This window comes from Arvicanthis niloticus, chromosome 3, assembly GCF_011762505.2.
Source record: "Arvicanthis niloticus isolate mArvNil1 chromosome 3, mArvNil1.pat.X, whole genome shotgun sequence".
NCBI lineage: Eukaryota > Metazoa > Chordata > Mammalia > Rodentia > Muridae > Arvicanthis > Arvicanthis niloticus.
Genome location: NC_047660.1, coordinates 42,237,139 through 42,254,524, shown reverse-complemented (window position 1 = coordinate 42,254,524; position 17,386 = coordinate 42,237,139). Strand labels below are relative to the sequence as shown.

Below are 17,386 nucleotides of genomic sequence, written 5' to 3'. Positions count from 1 at the left end.
TGTAATTTAGTGTGTCAAGTTGTGAGAGGGGAGCTTCGGGAGGATATTGGGGTCTTCTGTGTAGTGCTTATGGGTTATGAGAGAGGAGACTACCTTGGGATCTCTGGGGCCACTAGAACATGGGATTTGGGGGTTTTGAACAACTTAAACGTTACGATTCTACCTAAAGCTTCCAGAACAGATCACATTTTGGTACTTTCAATTTCAGAGTAATAAACTAGAGAAGAAAAAGCAACTTCAAGAAGATGTCAGAAGAGCCACATTCCAAGAGCATCATCAGTCGTAAGTTTATGACATCATAACTTTGTTTTTTTATATGCTTATTGTTCAGATTTTGGGCTCTAGGGAATGACAACTTTTTAAACATTGGGTGTTGGATGGTTGGTGCACTGTTAATCATGTAATTAAGCTCTACCGTCTCTGGGAATCTGAGATGAGGTTGCTTACATTCATCGAAGTATATTCCAGTGGTCAACAGATGAACAACCATCCAACTAAATTTGAGGAATTTGTCCCTATAAATAAGTTGGATTCCAGGGTGCTGCTGATTGCGCTGGTCTCCAGGAGTTTGCTGTAAGGTGAACAGTATTTGAGGTGAAATATTCAAGCAGCGTTTGTTTAAGTAGTATTTATCTAGTGGGCCAAGGTCTGTTTACGGTTGTATTTTTCTGGGTGAGAATTGAAATAGCATTTATTTATTTTTTGATACTGCAAACCAATGATTATAAACCAGGGTCTCTTTTTTTCAAGCATGATTCCTGAGTAATAATACTTAATATACTAATAATATACTTTGATAATACAGAAAATCTACTCTGTTGTGTCATACTTTAAAGCAGTGGTTCTCAACCTGTGAGTCACAACCCCTTGTGGAGGGTCGCATGCCAGCTATATACATTACAATTCACAATAGTAGCAAAATCGCAGTTACGAAGTAGCAATGAAAATAATTTTATGGTTGAGGGTCACCACAACGTGAGGAACTGTATTAAAGGTCGAAGTGTTGAGAACCACTGGTTCAAGGAGAAACCCCTCTCCGAACCTAACCTTTGGTAGGTTATCTGAGCCGTGATTATTAGAAGACAAAAGCAAAGTATATTTTACGTCGAAGTGTCGAGTTAGAAACAAGCTGCCGGGGTTCAAATCTCAGCCCCATTGCTCAGCTCTGGAACCCTTTTGAACTTCAGTGTTTGGTGGGTTTGATTATTTCTAGAGTAAGGATGATTGCATTTATCCAGTGAACCAAGGATAAGGATTAAAGAAAAGTCCTAAAATGCTTAAACATCTCTGGATCTTCTGGGGATGTGAGGGGGGTATTTCTTACAGGAGCCCTCGTTTGATGGAATCTTGCAATTTTGTTTGGTAGGGACAGAAAGGTGGATTTCTGTTCCACTAGAACCAGTAACTAGACTCGCGCCTTCATATGTAGCATTCACAGGATTCACTGAGTGCTTGTTCCCTTGGCCCAACTCTGGTCCCTCATTCACCCATGTAGCTCAGATGCTGAGCTGCTCATGGGGGTGACATTCTAGAGGCCATTTCCTCCCCAAGTCTAGCACCCTCTAGTGTTCTTAGAGCATGGGGGGGGGGGCGTGGGGGGGGGGCTCAGCCTGCCTCTATCAAGCAGTGTTGAAACTCAACAGCAAGAATAGAAAAGAGGTTCCCAACCCTGTGTATGGCTCCTTACCAAGTTAATATTGGGGCTGGGAAGTTGAAGGAATCTTCTTCAGAGGGTGTGTGTGTGGGGGGGGGGGGGGTTGAGACAGGGCAGGGTGAGGGAGGAGACATTTTTGGAGTTTTCAAAGGTTGGAGGCTGGTCTACCCAGCCTCCTGTCTTTTGAAAGTAACCCAGATTCTTGAGTTTGTGTTTCACTAAATGCTAAAGATCAATCACCCTTATTCTGTAGAGAAGAAAAGAAGGCTTTGCTGTCAGCCACCTCACACGATCAGCGGCGCTGAATTCAATTACATGCACATTTTGTTCCTGCTCCTTCTGCTTATCATGAAAGTCCCGGTTAGCCAGGAAAAAAGGGACGTCGGCTAAAAAATGAGAAGTATCTCAAATTGATTTTTAAAGCCTATTGAGGAACACAAGAAGTATAGATATGTAAGGTGTGCAGTTTTTTTCTTTTTCTTTTAAGAATATTGTGTTTTGAATTACTTTTGAAATTAAGAAACCAATAGCTGATGACCATTATACAGCTGAAAATATTAGAGAAATTTCTTAGAAAAGGTGGATCCTCTATAGAAAAGTCTTTATCGTACTTTCTTGGAACCAGTTTATAGTAGGGTTTTGTTTTGTTTTGTTTTTTAAGTCTAGCAAAGCTGTTAGAATCCTAAGTGCAAACCAAACAGATTTGGATTTCACCAAACCAACTGGGCCGTCTACCTGGCACACCAGAGTGAGAGTCTCTTGAAGCTGCCAGGCAAAGGAACACGAAATAGAAACTAAAGAAGCAGCTCTTTCAAAGGAGTCGATGCCTTGCTAGTTTGAGCATGCTGTGATGGTGTGGTGCAAACAGCAGACCAGGGACAATGTATTTTGCTGTTGAGAAGGGCAGCCGTGGACTTGAGTGGACTGTAAAATCCAGCTGCCGGAGAAACGGAGAAAAGGCGTGTGATGGCCACCCTCGGTACCCTGGTGCATCTTAACGTATTCTTTCTTCACACCTTGTTCCTGACTCTGTTCATTTGCCTCTGATTATTTTTAGTGTTGTCAATTATTTAGCTAACAGGCAGAAAACTAGGCTTTTATTGACAACCAAAGGCACTCTCCTGAGTGTAATAATGAAGGCAGTTTATTGAATGCCTGTGAGGTTGCTTTCTAATTGTACGCATTAATCTGCCCATGCAAGCTGGCTGAAAATACACAAGCAGATTGCACATGCAGATGGAGCACACAGGATGGTTTTTATGAAAAGACCTCTACGATGCACTTCTGCAGCACGGTCTTTCCCTTAAAAATCGAACGGCTGTGACTATTTCCATTGGCGGCTGAGAGCAGACCCGATTAATGATGCATTAAGTTTGCCACTCTGGCTGGGCACAGACTCCAATTTCACAACTCTGAATTAGTTCTAGGATTCTCGAACCTGAAAGCAGAGGGTAGAAATGGGCCTTTAACCTTGACATAGTACTTTTCGCCATTAGTTTTAGTCTCCATTTACTGCCTATAAAAATTCAAATGTGATTTTGTGTGTGTGTGTGAGAGTCTACCATATTAGCTGATGGCACAAAAAATGCCTGACTCTGAAGAACCAGTGAATGAGCCTTTATTTTTCATAGCAAAGAGATATTTGTGTTTTAACCTATTTAGAAGATTGCATACCATGAACCTCAATATTTTAAATTTTTTCTTTCTTTTATTAAAAAACATTTTATTCAATTTTTTTGAGAATTTCACATAATGTATTTTGCTTAATTTTTCCCAGGTCTGACTCCATCTTGTTACCCATTTTATTTCCCAACTTTGTGTCCTCATTTTTTCTTTTAATCTAATAATATACCAACTCCAGTATATTTTAAGTTTTAATAATAATTCATTCTGGGAGGGTTGTAATTTTTATGATTATGTGGTTTTTGATTTTTCTAGTTGTATGTTTTTTGGTTTTGGTGTTTGTCTTTTGTGACAGGGTCTCACTCTGTAGCCCTGGCTGTCCTGAAAATTGCTACATAGATTAGTCTGGCCTTGAACTTACCAAAAACTGCCTGCCCTCTGCCTTCCTGAGTACTGGGATTAAGTGTGTGCAATCATACCCAGCTGTGCTTGGGTTTTGAGTCTATTTAACAAGGATAGCAAGGGTAGGATAGGGTGAGGCAATTTGTGTGTTGGTATTAGGAAAAAGTAGCATTCTTTGATTTTTCTGGAAGCATATGAACAGGCTAAATATTTAAAACTTGTAATACTTTTCTAGTGATTATTTACTGTAAATGATCATGTATTTATGCCATTTAAAAAGTACTGAATGCTCAGCTCTTTCAAATCAAAGCAATAAGAAGCTGCCAGGTAGTTGAGCAATGGAATGTCAGGTGCTCCAGTGAACACTGAGCCTTTAAAAAATGTTTAATCTTCAGGTTAAATTTACTAGAGATGCATTTTTTCCCTCCTTTACAAATATAGCCTTGGGTAGTTGAAATTTTCCAAAGTCATAGAGGCAGTAAGTAATTCAGCCAAATTGAGGTCCCCAAATCTGGGGACATTTTGAAACATAGATAATCTGAGGACACAGGGTGCTGCAAGGGTTGGGAATACCAGGGTAGGTGGTTGGATGGGACCATGTATCGATTTGAGATAAGACTGTTAGAGAGGGCGGGGGCAGCCCTTGCTGCACTTGACCAAATTTGCCTTCTAGTTCTTTCTATTAAGTTCTAATTTTGGTCTAAGGTGTGTGGGGAGCAACAGAAGGCAGCTATCATCCTTGTAGTCATCTTGAGCCATATACCCTGAAAAGAGACGTGATTACAATAGCCTACAACAGCTGAGCACACTCTGATAACATCTTGTTTTAGATACCCAGGATTTTCCCTTGGGTGTGTGAGACTTAAAGGTGTGTGACTTAGGGCGTGACTTAGAGATCAAACTTAGAGACAAGACCTAAGGGCATGATTAAAGGTGTGACTTAGAGGCGTGGCTTAGAAGTGAAACGTATAAAAAGCGAGAGACAGACAGAAGGGAGTGTCAGAGAATCAGACACTTCAGAGAGACACTAGGAGTAGGAATTAGGCACTTGAGTCTTGGCACTTGGAGGAAGAACTTGGAATTAGACATAAGGCACTTAGCACTTGGAAGAAGTAACTTGGAACTTGGTGGCACTAGGGACTAGGAACTCAAGACTTGGGACTTGGAGAGAAGAGAGACTGAAGAATAAACAGGATTGAATAACACTCTGTCTGGTCTCCATTCTTCGAGTCCGTCCTCACTTTCTCTCTTGCTGAACCCTGACCCGCAGACTGGAGCAGCTTGGGGCAGTGCGGGCTCTAACAGTTTAGCCCCCAAGGCTTTTGGCAGTGCGGGTTCCAACATTGATAGAGCGGTCTGAGACATTTTGGCCCCCAACCATGGGGCAGCTCGGGCCACAACAAAGGTGGGCAAAACAAAGACTAGAAAAAATAAGTCTAGTGTTTTCTCCAGTCATCAAATAGGAACAACACCCCCACTCTCCAGGTCCAATCCTGGTTAACCCTATAGTTGATCTCAGGATAGAGATGATACATGTTTGTGATCTAGCTGAGGTGTATACTCTTCTCTCAGGTAACACTTTCCTAAATGGTTTCATAGAAACAAGAGTACAAGTGTATGTAATATGGTGTGTATGTGCATGCGTGCGTGCGTGCATACGTGCATTCGTGAATGTGTGTGTGTGTGCTCACGTGCACACGTGTATAGTATACATCTTGAGATCACAGAACAACTTTCAACATCAGCTTTTTTTTACTCTGGGATCCTGAAATCCAGCTCAGATTGTCAAGTCTAGCCACTAAGCTATCTTGCTAGCCAAAGAATCTCAATTCTTAAAATTTTGGTTGGGGTGGGGGAGGGCCTGGAGGGGAGAGACTGTGATCAGGAGGTAAAGAGGATAAATAAATAAATAAATAAATAATAGTAATAATCCCTTTGGTTGGAAAACCTTTTGAAACCAAACCAATTCCCAAGAAGGACTGCCCTGTCCTTCCTGCAGCCCTGCCCCATGACTGTAATATTTGAAAAATTTCCCCATTTCCATCATCGTAGGAGCCTTGTGTCTCTTTTCCTTGCACTTGAATAGTTCTGTGTGCTAAGTTCCTCAGAGGCACATCTGCATCTATTTTAGTTTTCCTAGAGCTGAGAATCCAGACAGGTCTGCTGAATATGCACACTTCATCCCCACGCTTGCCTTCTAATCTGCTCGCAAAACTTCTGATGCCCTTCCTGGGAACTTCTGAAAGACACTTAAGGGCTTCAGCTCTCCCTTATCCATGTGGTGGGCTTTAATCCAACCTTGAGTTTTATAATTTAGGTAAGGTGACTGGAAAGTCATCCTATTCATAACTTCCGAGCTTGAGCTTATGCTAATGAAGCAAACTTAGAGATATAAAATCCCTGTGTCTGTTTTGTTCAGAATGAAAGTGAATAGCTTATGACAGATTCTCTCTGAGGGAATTCCTTACTGGTGAGTATTAAATCATGCTGTTGTTGTGGGTGCATCATCTTTTACCATGTAGTTAGCATAGCATACATCACCTCCTTTGGTTCCTATGAACACTGCTCTCTTGTTGGTACTTACTGTGGGACCAGGACCAAGGATGAGGGTAGGGGTGAGAGGTGATGGAGCCATGTGATGAATCCCAGCAAATCCAACCAGCATCAGGGTGTAGATCTGAGTTTATTGCCCAGCACATAAACTTATATATAGTGTTCGAGCCAATCCAAAGCCCTTAAATCATTCATTGGCCAATCTTATCTTGCCACACTGTCACCATGCTCCAGTGAAAGCCCTGCCTAATGAGATAACTCAGAAGGAGTGTGTGTGGGGGGTACCCTCATCTGTGAGCACTTCCATTGAGGATATGAGAAGCAGCCACCACTCGGGCCTCGGTTCCTTTTTGCTGTCTTACAGGTGTGCCGGGAGCCATCTTAGACCTAATGCATGTACAGCAGATCAGGACTCTGTGAGGGATCCCAGGAGCCTGTGGTTCTAAAAGCCTTTCTGAAGTAAAACAAAAAGCAAAACAACAACAGCAGCAACAACAATACACCACCAGAAAAGGAACTCTACAAATGACTAAACAAAGGAAGAAAGCTGACATGGCAGGAACATGTCAAAGAAAATGAGGAGATTTATGGTTCAAACACCTAACCGATTTCCTTCTTTCTCCTTTCCTCTGCTTCTTTCCCCTCCCTCATGCTCTTCACTAAGCAAGAGCAGGATAAAGTTCAGAGCGTGGAGGATTCTTACTCTAGAAGAGACACAAACGGGAGAGACAGGGCTGGGCTGCACTAAGCACGGTTCCCTTTGGTGTGTGCACTGAGGCCTGTGAGCTCCAGATGCTGACAGAAAGCTTGCTGTGCATGTGTTTAGTTGTGCACATTAGCCCTTTGTACAAACTGGGTTAGAAAACCATGAGAAAGTGGGGCAAGCGACCATGTGATCACTACAACAAAATGCAGAAAATGTTGAATTTTTACAATAAAACACTAGATAGGAAAATATTAAATCTAACAAGCTAATGCTTACAAAAGGTATATAAATCATGTTTATATATTTCTAAAAGTCCTCTTGGGCAGCATAAAAATAAATACGTAGCTGTCCTATTATGAGGGACATCAATAAAAGAGTTAAAAACCAAAAGCATGGAAAATGTATCCATAAATGCCAACAAAAGAGAGCAGATGTAACAATATTAATCTGAGACAAATTGAATTCTAGGTGGAAAGCATTCAGTATTTTATAAGATAAAATACATAATCTCAAAGAAAATGAAACATAAATCTTTAGTAACCATGATTTGAAATGTATGTAGGACACAGAAAAATATGCAAAAGACTATTATGATCTCTAATATTGAGTATGGCTTTGCTGAATTCTTCAGTTATTTAGCTAATTCTCCATGGAAATGAATCAATCAGAAGACTGATAACAGGAATAAAGAAATGGAATAATAATTTACATCATATGACAATGAAGCCCTGCACCTGGTATATGAGAACAGATTCCCTGTGAACACTGTTAACTTCTATAGCACTAACTATAGCTGAAACCTCAGGTGCTGTCCGTGCATTCCAAATGTCTCTTTAAATCCTGGAGATCCTCAACTCTTGAAAACATAGTAAAACTAGAAATTGTGTAGTAAGACACTTTTAAGTCATAAGAATTTAAATATCCTTTTTACCTTTTATTCTAGTTTTGAGACAAAGTCTTGCTAGGTAGCCTAGGCTGGTCTAGAACTCACAATCCTTTCTTCTTTAGCCTCTCGAGTGTTGGGGTTATGAGTATCAGTCACTATGAAGAGCTCAAATATCCTTTTAAATGGTTAATGTGGACAACTAGAAGTCAAAACTGAAATTAGTTTGTGATAAAAAATACAAATTTTGAAATGCTGATGGATATAGCCAAATGTTAGTAGCATTGTAACCAGTAGATAAATAGTTACATTAAGTACTATAGAAAATTCACAGGGAGATCCATAGTCATATGAGAATTCAGTATTTAAGACTTTAGTTTTCTATGGAAGAAAGTGTTTCTTAAAATTAGGATCAAACAGATGGATGATTTGACAAATTATATTGAACCAACACAGATAGAATGTAATGATATGTTATAATTTTAGGGCTTATTCCTTTCTAAACATTATATAAATCCCAGAAGCAGTGAAGAAAGAAGACTTATGAGCATAATACTTTTATATTTATAGTGGAAGGCATAGTGAACAAAACTACATGTACATTAAAGAGGAAATATTGCCTAAGATATAGTGGGCAATATTTCCTCTTTAATGTAATTCACAAGAAATTCCTCCATAATATAAAAAAAGCCAACTCTACGAAAACCGATGAAGTTCTTAAATAAGCAATTAAGAGGAAAATATTTAGAAAAGCATAAATATACACTTTATAATTACAGTAAAAAGTATCAATATCTTGATAAAAGCATCAGGAAACACGCTTTCATTGATTGATAATGAGTACCTAGGATGTGCCCAGCACTGCCCTAGGTTCTGTGTATGTTCTGTGAGCAAGGGAATGTTATTCCATGATGAAATGTGGAAATTCAGAAGATGAGCAACCTCCCAACAATATACATAGGTGGTGGTCATTCCTTAAAGGAACACAGGAGTGGAGAGATATACAATGAAGAAGAGAAAAGGAACCCAGAGGGGTGAATCTCCTTAGTATAATAGCGGTGTCCTGATTCCCTGAGAAGATGACATTTGAACTGAGGGCAAATGTGCAGAACATGCAGATTTAGAAATTGAGATGCTGCTATAAGCCATAGAAATGGATGAACATAAGAAAGACCGTAGATTTGAGAGAAGACTCCCCATAGAAGGGCTCTCTCTATCATTTAGGATTTTGATTGATGTGGAAGAACATCTGAGAAGAGAGTGATAGGGTCGTGGAAATCAAGAAAGACACATTCCCAAAAGGAGAGAACTGTCAGTTCTCCATTACTGCTGAGAGGAGAAGTCAAGTCTGGCCAGGCCAGCAACCAAGACAGGGATTCTTGGCTCAGGGATCGTCATATAGTGATTCAATCAACCAAAAAAGAAGTTGTATATTAGAGTTAAAGTGAAATTAGAGAAGAGGTTGTAAATTTGCTGTGTTAGGCAGTAGCTAGACAAATTAGGTGGGCCATAAAGAAACCAGATTTATTCTTATGGGAAAACCACCAGAATCATCATCATCATCATCATCATCATCATCATCATCCCCTCCCCCTACTTCCACTCCTCTCTTTTTCATTTTAAAGAAGTAACTGCCAGCTGTTTTGAGACTGTATCTGTGTAGATGAGACTAAAGTAGAGAAACTATTACTGACATGTAGGGTTTGAGTTGGGGTTTGTGGTGGCTTCGCTTAGGGCAATTTCTAAGCAGAGAATAGAACAAACACCTATTGTATGGAGAATCTGTATGGAATGTCAGTGGGATAGGCTGGTATATTGGAGCAGGGAGAAGAGAGAACCAGAGATGTGCTGTATTTGGATGTATGGCTGTGTCAGACACAGAGACGGGGTGATTAGGAATGGACCATGTCTTCGGAGAAAATATCAACATTTAATATGTAAACATGCTAAGCTTGAGATGTCTAGGAGATGTACAATGAGCAGTTGCCTATATACATTTGTGAGTAAATACATGGGATGGATAAGTCTAAAAATTACTAGCATGTCAGATAAATCTAAGCCACAACATGCATAAAATTACTTATGATAGACTGGATTTGAGCAGAGTCCCAGGGCCAACTATATAGGAGCTGAACTCATTTAGAGTTCAGGTGGGTGCAGAAGATCTGAGAGGCAGAGTATGGAGTGTGGGGTCTTGGGAATCAGGAGGGAAACAGTGCTGAGAGGAGGGGTCTGTCAGTCCTCCACGGCTGCTGAGATGCTGAATGACAGGGGAACAGTGTCTGGGACTGTGAGGAAATTACCTGTGATAGGAAGTAAAGATCCAGGTGAGAGGGGGACTAGAGCAAAGAGAGACAGAAGTAGAGATGCCAAGCTCCTGAGTAGTTTGAGAAAGAGAACAATGAAATGCAGTAACAGGAGGAGAGTTCCTAAATTGTCACCTGTATAAAGATACAACAAAGTTTACCAGAAGAGAGACAGAGACAGAGACAGAGACAGAGGAAGGGAAGGGAGTTATTAAGGATGGTAGGATATGTTAATGACAATATAAAATTAAGGGATTAACCAATGGTTAAAAAGAGACAGCATACACACACATACATATATATGTATGTATACATATATGTATATATGTATACATATATATGTATATGTACACATACATATATATATGTATATCTATACATCTATATATGTATATGTGTGTCTACTAATGTTGATGCACAACTGGAGATTTAACCCAGAGCTTCTGCATTACAGACTAATCCTCTACCACTGAGCTATGCAACTTTATTCTTAGTCCTAAAATATTGTTTTTAAAGGAGAAGGGACACAGAGAAAATGAGACTTGGAGTTTCAGTTTTGGGAAAGATATAATACTTGTTTTTCTCTACTCTCAAAGTATAAAGAAATTACAGCTGAGAGGTGTAAGATTGAACACGTATATTTTAGAGGAGAGGGACTCATCAATGAAATGGAATAGAATTATGATTGACACAAACTAGGACCTAAGGTGAGAGGAATGGACCAGGGGGTGTACCCTTGGGTATACTATATCATCTCTTGTTTTTCTTTTCTCTCCCTCAGATAAGTAGCTTTGTTCTGCCTTGCCCTTCCTATAAGATGTTCTATCTTGATTGCGATGGGACAAAGTGGCCATGGATAGAATCTTCTAACACCTTAACCAGCATAAATTCTCCTTAACATGGATTTTCTCTGGTATTTGTCACAGCAACAGAAAGCTGTCCAGTATACTCTAGGACTCTGTGGCTTATACAAAGTAGAGAAATGTTATTAGCAATGAGAAAGCTGAGAAGAAATAGAGATGTGGTTGGCAGAATATTAGTTTCACTCAGTCTGGGCCTGAGGTTTGTTCAGGTAAGTGTAATGGAAGGAAAAGGTCTTTGCAGAGGAAAAGTAGGATATCTCTGTTGATGACAACAGTTGACATAAGGAGTGTCTTGGTTACTTTTTTCTGTTTAAAATAACCCAATGAGAGGAACTTAAGGCAAAAGGGCTTATTTTGGTTAAAAGATGATATTTTTGTCTGCCATGGTGACAGAGTCACAGCAACAGAAGTATATGGCAGCTGGTCATCTTACATCCACACTCAGGGAACAGAGGAGAAAAAAATGCTCAACTCATTTTCTCCTCCTTATATAGTCCAGTATCCCAGCCCAGGGGATGGTACCATTTATAGTGGGTAGATCTTTCCTCTTGGTCAATGCAATCAAGATAATGTTTCACAGACATGCCCAGTAGCTTGTCTCCTAGGTAATTCTAGATCTCATTAAGTTGACTATTGAGATTAGCCACTGCAGGGAGGAAGGATGAAGTCTTCTGCAAATGAGAAATGATAGATAAGAAAGCTGACTGGAAAAGAGGATGCTATATTCTAGTTGTTACAAGTATTATGGAAGAGATTTTTTTCTAAATAGTCAGGCAGATGCAGTGGTCTACCAACAGGATGGGGGCAAAGAGGATGCTGGCCCACTTTCAGGCACTGAGGGACATGCACATAAGAAATGGTACATAAGGGGTACAATGGTTAATATTGTCAACCTGTTAGAATCTAGACTTAATAAGAAGAAACCTCTAGGCATATGGGTAAGAGATCATCTAGATTAGGTTAGTTGACACGGGCAGCACCATTGCATCGGCTGGAAGTCCCACTGCTTCATAACGATGGGAAAACGTTATCTCTTCTTCTCTGCCTACTGAACACGGACGCAGTGTTAGCCACCAGCTGTGTCAAGGTCCTGCCACCATGACTTCCCAGCCATGGTGGATGATATCTTCGAACTGTGAGTCAAAATAGAGACTTCCTTGCTTCAGTTGCTTTTGCTCTTTATTTTGTTACAACAATGGCAATGGACTAAACTCTGAAACTGTAACTCCACCCCAGTTGCACACTTCTTTTATAAGAGTTGCCTTGGTCATGGTGTCTGTTTACAGCAATCCAAGAGTGATTAAGAAAGAAGTTGGTAATAGGAAACAGTGTCCTGCTGTGACCGGCCTGACCATGCTGCTTGTTGGCAGACTGTGTACTTGGTACTTCAGATTAGGAAAACAGGTGGGTGCTTTAAACCATTCCTGTGATATTTTGGCAAAGAATTTGGCTGCATTTTGCTGTTATTCTAAAATTTTGTCTTAGACTAAATTGAGGCATTTGGAATTAAAGGTGTACCAGAGATTTCAAGACAGCCTGAGATTGACTGTGTCCCATGGTTATTAGTGATCGCTCTCATGCAGATCTATAACAGAAAGGACCAAGCTGGACAAGGATCACTACAAAAATGTACAGTTAGAGGAGAAAAGGAGGACTGGGAAGTGTGATGGAGCTAAGTTCAGTCTTTCAAGGGGATACAAAGTTTAAAGAAAATCTGGGTGCTAAACGAAATAAAGGGAGTGGTAACCTCAGGAAAAGACCCTACCCAGCTCAGCTTCTAACTTCTGAAAGGGAATTTTAAAGAATCTTACATATTAGAAGGAAAACACCAGCCACAGAAAGTTCATGCAAGTGTAATTGAAACATGGCCCAAGTACCAGCACCATCAAGCAGCAGACCTTGGCAGCTCTGGCCACATGGTTCTGGCTTTAGAGTCAAAGATACGAGAAAGGGGCTGTGTAATTTCCCTCTGGAGCTAAGGAAAGCCTCTGAGGCCAAATGTGTGTCAGAGGTGCCTCTGCAAGGAGACCTAGAGAGGCCATTTCATGAAACTAAGAAGATGAAGTCTGGAGATCCCAAAATGTTGGAAATGCCAGAATCACGGAATACATTCCATGGAGAGATGCAGTCCGTTGTGGTTAGCAAAGCTGAAAGGAGTTGGAGATCTGAAGAACACTGACATCAGACATGGAGAAGCAGAGTTTAGAGTTTGCTTAGCTGGTTTTTGGTCTTGCTTTGCTCCAGTATTTCCTCACTATGCTCCTATTCTCCCTTTTGGAATGGTAATGCATAGTCTGTGCTTTTGTTTGCTGGAAGTGTGAAGTTTGATATTTTTGGTTTTTGATTTTTTTAATAGGGTTTACAGTTAAAAGAGATTGCCTTCAGTCTCAGAAGAGACTTTGAACTTTGGACACTTAGACAATATTGAAACTGCAGATTGTGGGGACTTTTGAAGTTGGGTTGAGTGCATTTTTTGCATTAATATATGGTTACAGGTCTATGGGGGGCCAGGAATGGAATGTGGTGGTTCGAATAAGAATAGCCGCCATGGACTCATAGATTTGACTTGTTAGATAGCAGGTTGTGGAACTTTCTGACAGGATTACAGGATTAGGAGTTGTTGCCTTGTTGGAGGAAGTGTTTCACTGAGGGGTGGGCTTTGAGGCTTCCAAAGCCAGTTCCAAGTCCCCTCTCTCCCCCACCCCCAATTGATCAGGATATATCTACGAACTACTATTCTGGCATGTATGCCGCTATGCTCCCTGGTTTATGATAATGGACTGAATTTCTGAAACCATACACAAGTGCCCCCTCCAATTAAATGTTTTCTTTTTAAAGAGCTGTCTTGGTCATGGTGTCTCTTCCCAGAAACTGAACAATGACAAAGACAGTAACTAATTCACAGGTGCAGGGGAAGCACTTTTTCAAGTACAGTTAAATTTCAAGTAATACATTAAAAGAAGACCTTCCTCCCTTTTTATTTTGAAATCATTTTACCTTAAAGACAAGATATAAAAATAGTATAATTGCCATTGACACCTTTACCTAAGAGAATTTAATAGCCTATGTAACTGTAGTATAATTATCAACATCAGGCAATTAGCATTGGTATAGTACTATGTATGTAAAACACATTGTTGGAAATTTGCAGTCTTTCTTCCAAGTCTCTTTTCTATTTCAGGGTCTGATTTAAGATTATAAAAACATCTATTCGCCATGACTCCTTAGTTTTCTCCTATCTATGATGTTTTATTATTTGAACAGTCTTCCAGTTGGATCTGTCTGACACTTCTCACTATTAGACTAAAGATATACATTTTAATAAGCAATACTATAGACTGATACCACACACTGTTGGTGCATCCTATTAGAAGGTACATGTCCTTATGTCCTTTACACGTGTGATGTTACTTTGGCTGTTTAGTTAAAGTAGTCTGTACTGTGAAGGTGCTGTTGCCATTTGTAACTGTTTTATGTCTTCATTGCAATATTATAATATTCTATGAATATCCTGTTAATCCCCAACTTTTTCTCACTGAGTGTATTAACATCCACATGTGTGGCATGTAAGGAAAACTTTATTTTTTACTTTGGAATTTACCTAGTACTGATTTTATATTTGTGAAAGATTTTAAAAATGTTTCTATATGGTATGTGTGTGGTGTCTGTCCGTGAGCGTGTGTGGAGGCCTAATGAAGGTGTATTGCTCTTGAGGAAGAGATTCTGATACAATGTTACAGCTATAAAGTTGTTAGATTTTAGTTTTTGGGGATCTTAGTTTTCATGGCAGAAAGTTCTAAAAGGCTGCCCAGAGAAGGAACAGATATCCAGAGCAGAGCAGTATAGGATTGAAAGATGGAGTGGTAATCGGTGAGGGGGTCTATTATTTTTTCATTGTCATAATAAAATAATTTAGATACTAAAATTATATATATATATATATATATATATATATATATATATATTCTTTTGCCTTACAGTTTTTGAGGGTACAGTCTATGGTCAATTGGTTCTGTTGTTTTGGGCTTGTGCCAATGTATCACATCCTGATAGAAGTACATGGTAGAGGAAAACTATTTACCTTCTGGCCAAGCAAGAGAAGGTAGAAGAAAAGACTGTGGTCCCATGATCCCCTTCAAGGGCACAACAAAGACCTAAAGACCTCCCTTTAGATATCTCTTCTAAAAGATTCCACTACCTGCCAGTAATATCATCTAATAACTTCTAACTCACAGGCCTTTGGGGAAAGTTTATGGTCTTAATTTTATCAATGGGTAAGTCTAGGTTATTTGAAGGTGCCTGAGATCAATAGAATATACAAGACAGTAGGATTGATACTCAATTGAAGGAGGTTGTGGTTCCAAATTGCTAGTTTCAATACATATATTTTGTATCTAGCACCTTGATATCATTAAGCATGGTTTAAATATGGATATCTATATGAGCATATACTAGATAGTGATTTCTAGTTACACACCTTAGTATAGTATTATATGTACATAGATATATAAAGTCTGATGCTCACTAGAACAACCTTCAACAGTAGAATAGAATTCATCAGTAAGAATGTGGTAAAACTGTATTTAACTGGTAAAGGATTAAGTTAGACATGCAAGAATTAATATGAATGGAATTTGAAGGATGATCTTAATTAAGAAAAGTCAGAGTAAAACAGAAGATCATAGTATTCCACTTAGGGGGAAATAATCTCTGTTTAGAGAAAAAAAAAAGCTCAAGTGAAAAAGAAGCTCAAATCAATAATCAAGAAGAATATGTCTTCTGGATAAAGTGATAAGGTCTAGTACGTGACTCCCAAGGTTAACTTTTGCCCTCTGGCAGTGAGAAACTCAGGCAAATGGAGCCTCTACCCTGCTTGACAAGCATCTTCCAAGCCTACCTTGAGTGCCACAGTCAAACAAGAGGAAAGGATACTAGAATCCGTGTGAGTATCCATAAAGGAGCCACTTCAGGCTTGCCAAGCCATCTGGTCTTGGCTATTTTATTTTATTTTATTTTTTCAGCCCAGAGCTCAGATACAGCTGCATGGGACCAAGGAAATGTTATCTCTTTTATCTCCAAGGCCCAAGGAAACTCATTTAAGAAGCTCTGGCCTTTCTGCTCCCTCCTAATTACTATCCCCTGAAGTAAACCACACCTTACTTCTGTATCTTCCTAAACAAATATTTACCAATAATTGGAAATTGCCTATAAAGATACGTATGAAACAATTCATATTGAAAGGAGTATTACCTAGGACATCATTATATTATTATATAAACTTTCTATTTCCTATTCCTTTTTAATGATTCATATTATACCCATGTATTACTTTTGTGATGAAAAATTAAAGCATTAGAAACTGTTAAATATGTGGAAATCATTATTTTAAACACATGATTGATTTAGCAAAATTTATTTCTCCCAACATTACTAGATCAGTTCCTTCTGATCTTGTAAATGGTATTATATGTCTATTACAGGCCAGTTTCTCCTGGATTCTTATTACACAGGCTCTGTTAGTGCCAATAGATGTGTGACTGTCTTTTGTTTACACCAGTTGTAGGAAATTGGACGGTGCAAAATAATGCCCCCAAAGTTCATAGCAGAGACTCAGGACGTTCATAGCAGAGACTAAGGATGTATATGTTGCTCATGTGAATGAAAAAGTGACTACTCACTCACCCACACTTCCCAGAACCAAAGTTAGGTGTTCGAAGTGATTGGAAGGAAGAGGCAGAATGTCCTGTTAGCATTTACACAGAGTTTCTGAGATACACTGAAGTTTTATTTCCAACTGTGCTCTATAACATGAATTATTCATAAGTCAGAATCATATGGATCTAAGATAATTATGTATATTAAATACCCATCTGTAGTAATGTGGTAGCTCTCAAGATCACCGTGGGTGCTTTTAAGAAACAGATTTCTGGATTCCATTCCAGACATGCTGGAAAGTCAAAGGCCTGGGCCCAGTGATTTCTAAGACACTCCACTGGTGAGTCTCAGTTTTACAGCCCCTCACATGTAGGATTTACTACAGGCATTTGGAAAGCTTTTGTCCTAAGGAAGCTTAGGACAATGGAGCTTGCTTGGGCTTTCCCAGCTCAGTGTAACCAAGGTGCTTACGCCTGTTCTCTATGATACACTGCTTATGCCATGTTAATTTTAAAAGGAAATGAAGTACTATAGAGACTGCTGTGATGCTATCATTCTCTAATTCTTCCCTGTAGAAATCTTATCTTTTCTCTCTAACCACTAGAGAGACACCTATAGGGGAACAAATTGTGTTTATTGTTGAAGCAAAATGAACTCTATAGAGAATAGTGGAGTATCTCTCTCTCTCTTTCTCTCTCTCTCTCTCTCTCTCTCTCTCTCTCTCTCTCTCTCTCTCTCTCT

At 39.4% G+C, this 17,386-nt stretch overlaps 1 protein-coding gene across 4 annotated transcripts in view; it reads left to right on the top strand.

Moving 5' to 3' along the window:
* Epsti1 (epithelial stromal interaction 1) overlaps window positions 1-17,386 on the top strand; it is a 98,265-nt gene that overhangs the window by 36,726 nt on the left and 44,153 nt on the right. For all 4 annotated transcript variants that reach the window (XR_013109251.1, XM_034498220.2, XM_076930691.1 and 1 more), the window contains exon 6: window positions 209-282. Coding sequence is in view for 3 of the 4 variants with exons in the window: in XM_034498220.2 (XP_034354111.1) it covers window positions 209-282 (74 nt within the window). In the remaining variant the exon portion in view is untranslated. The remainder of the gene's footprint in view (window positions 1-208; window positions 283-17,386) is intronic.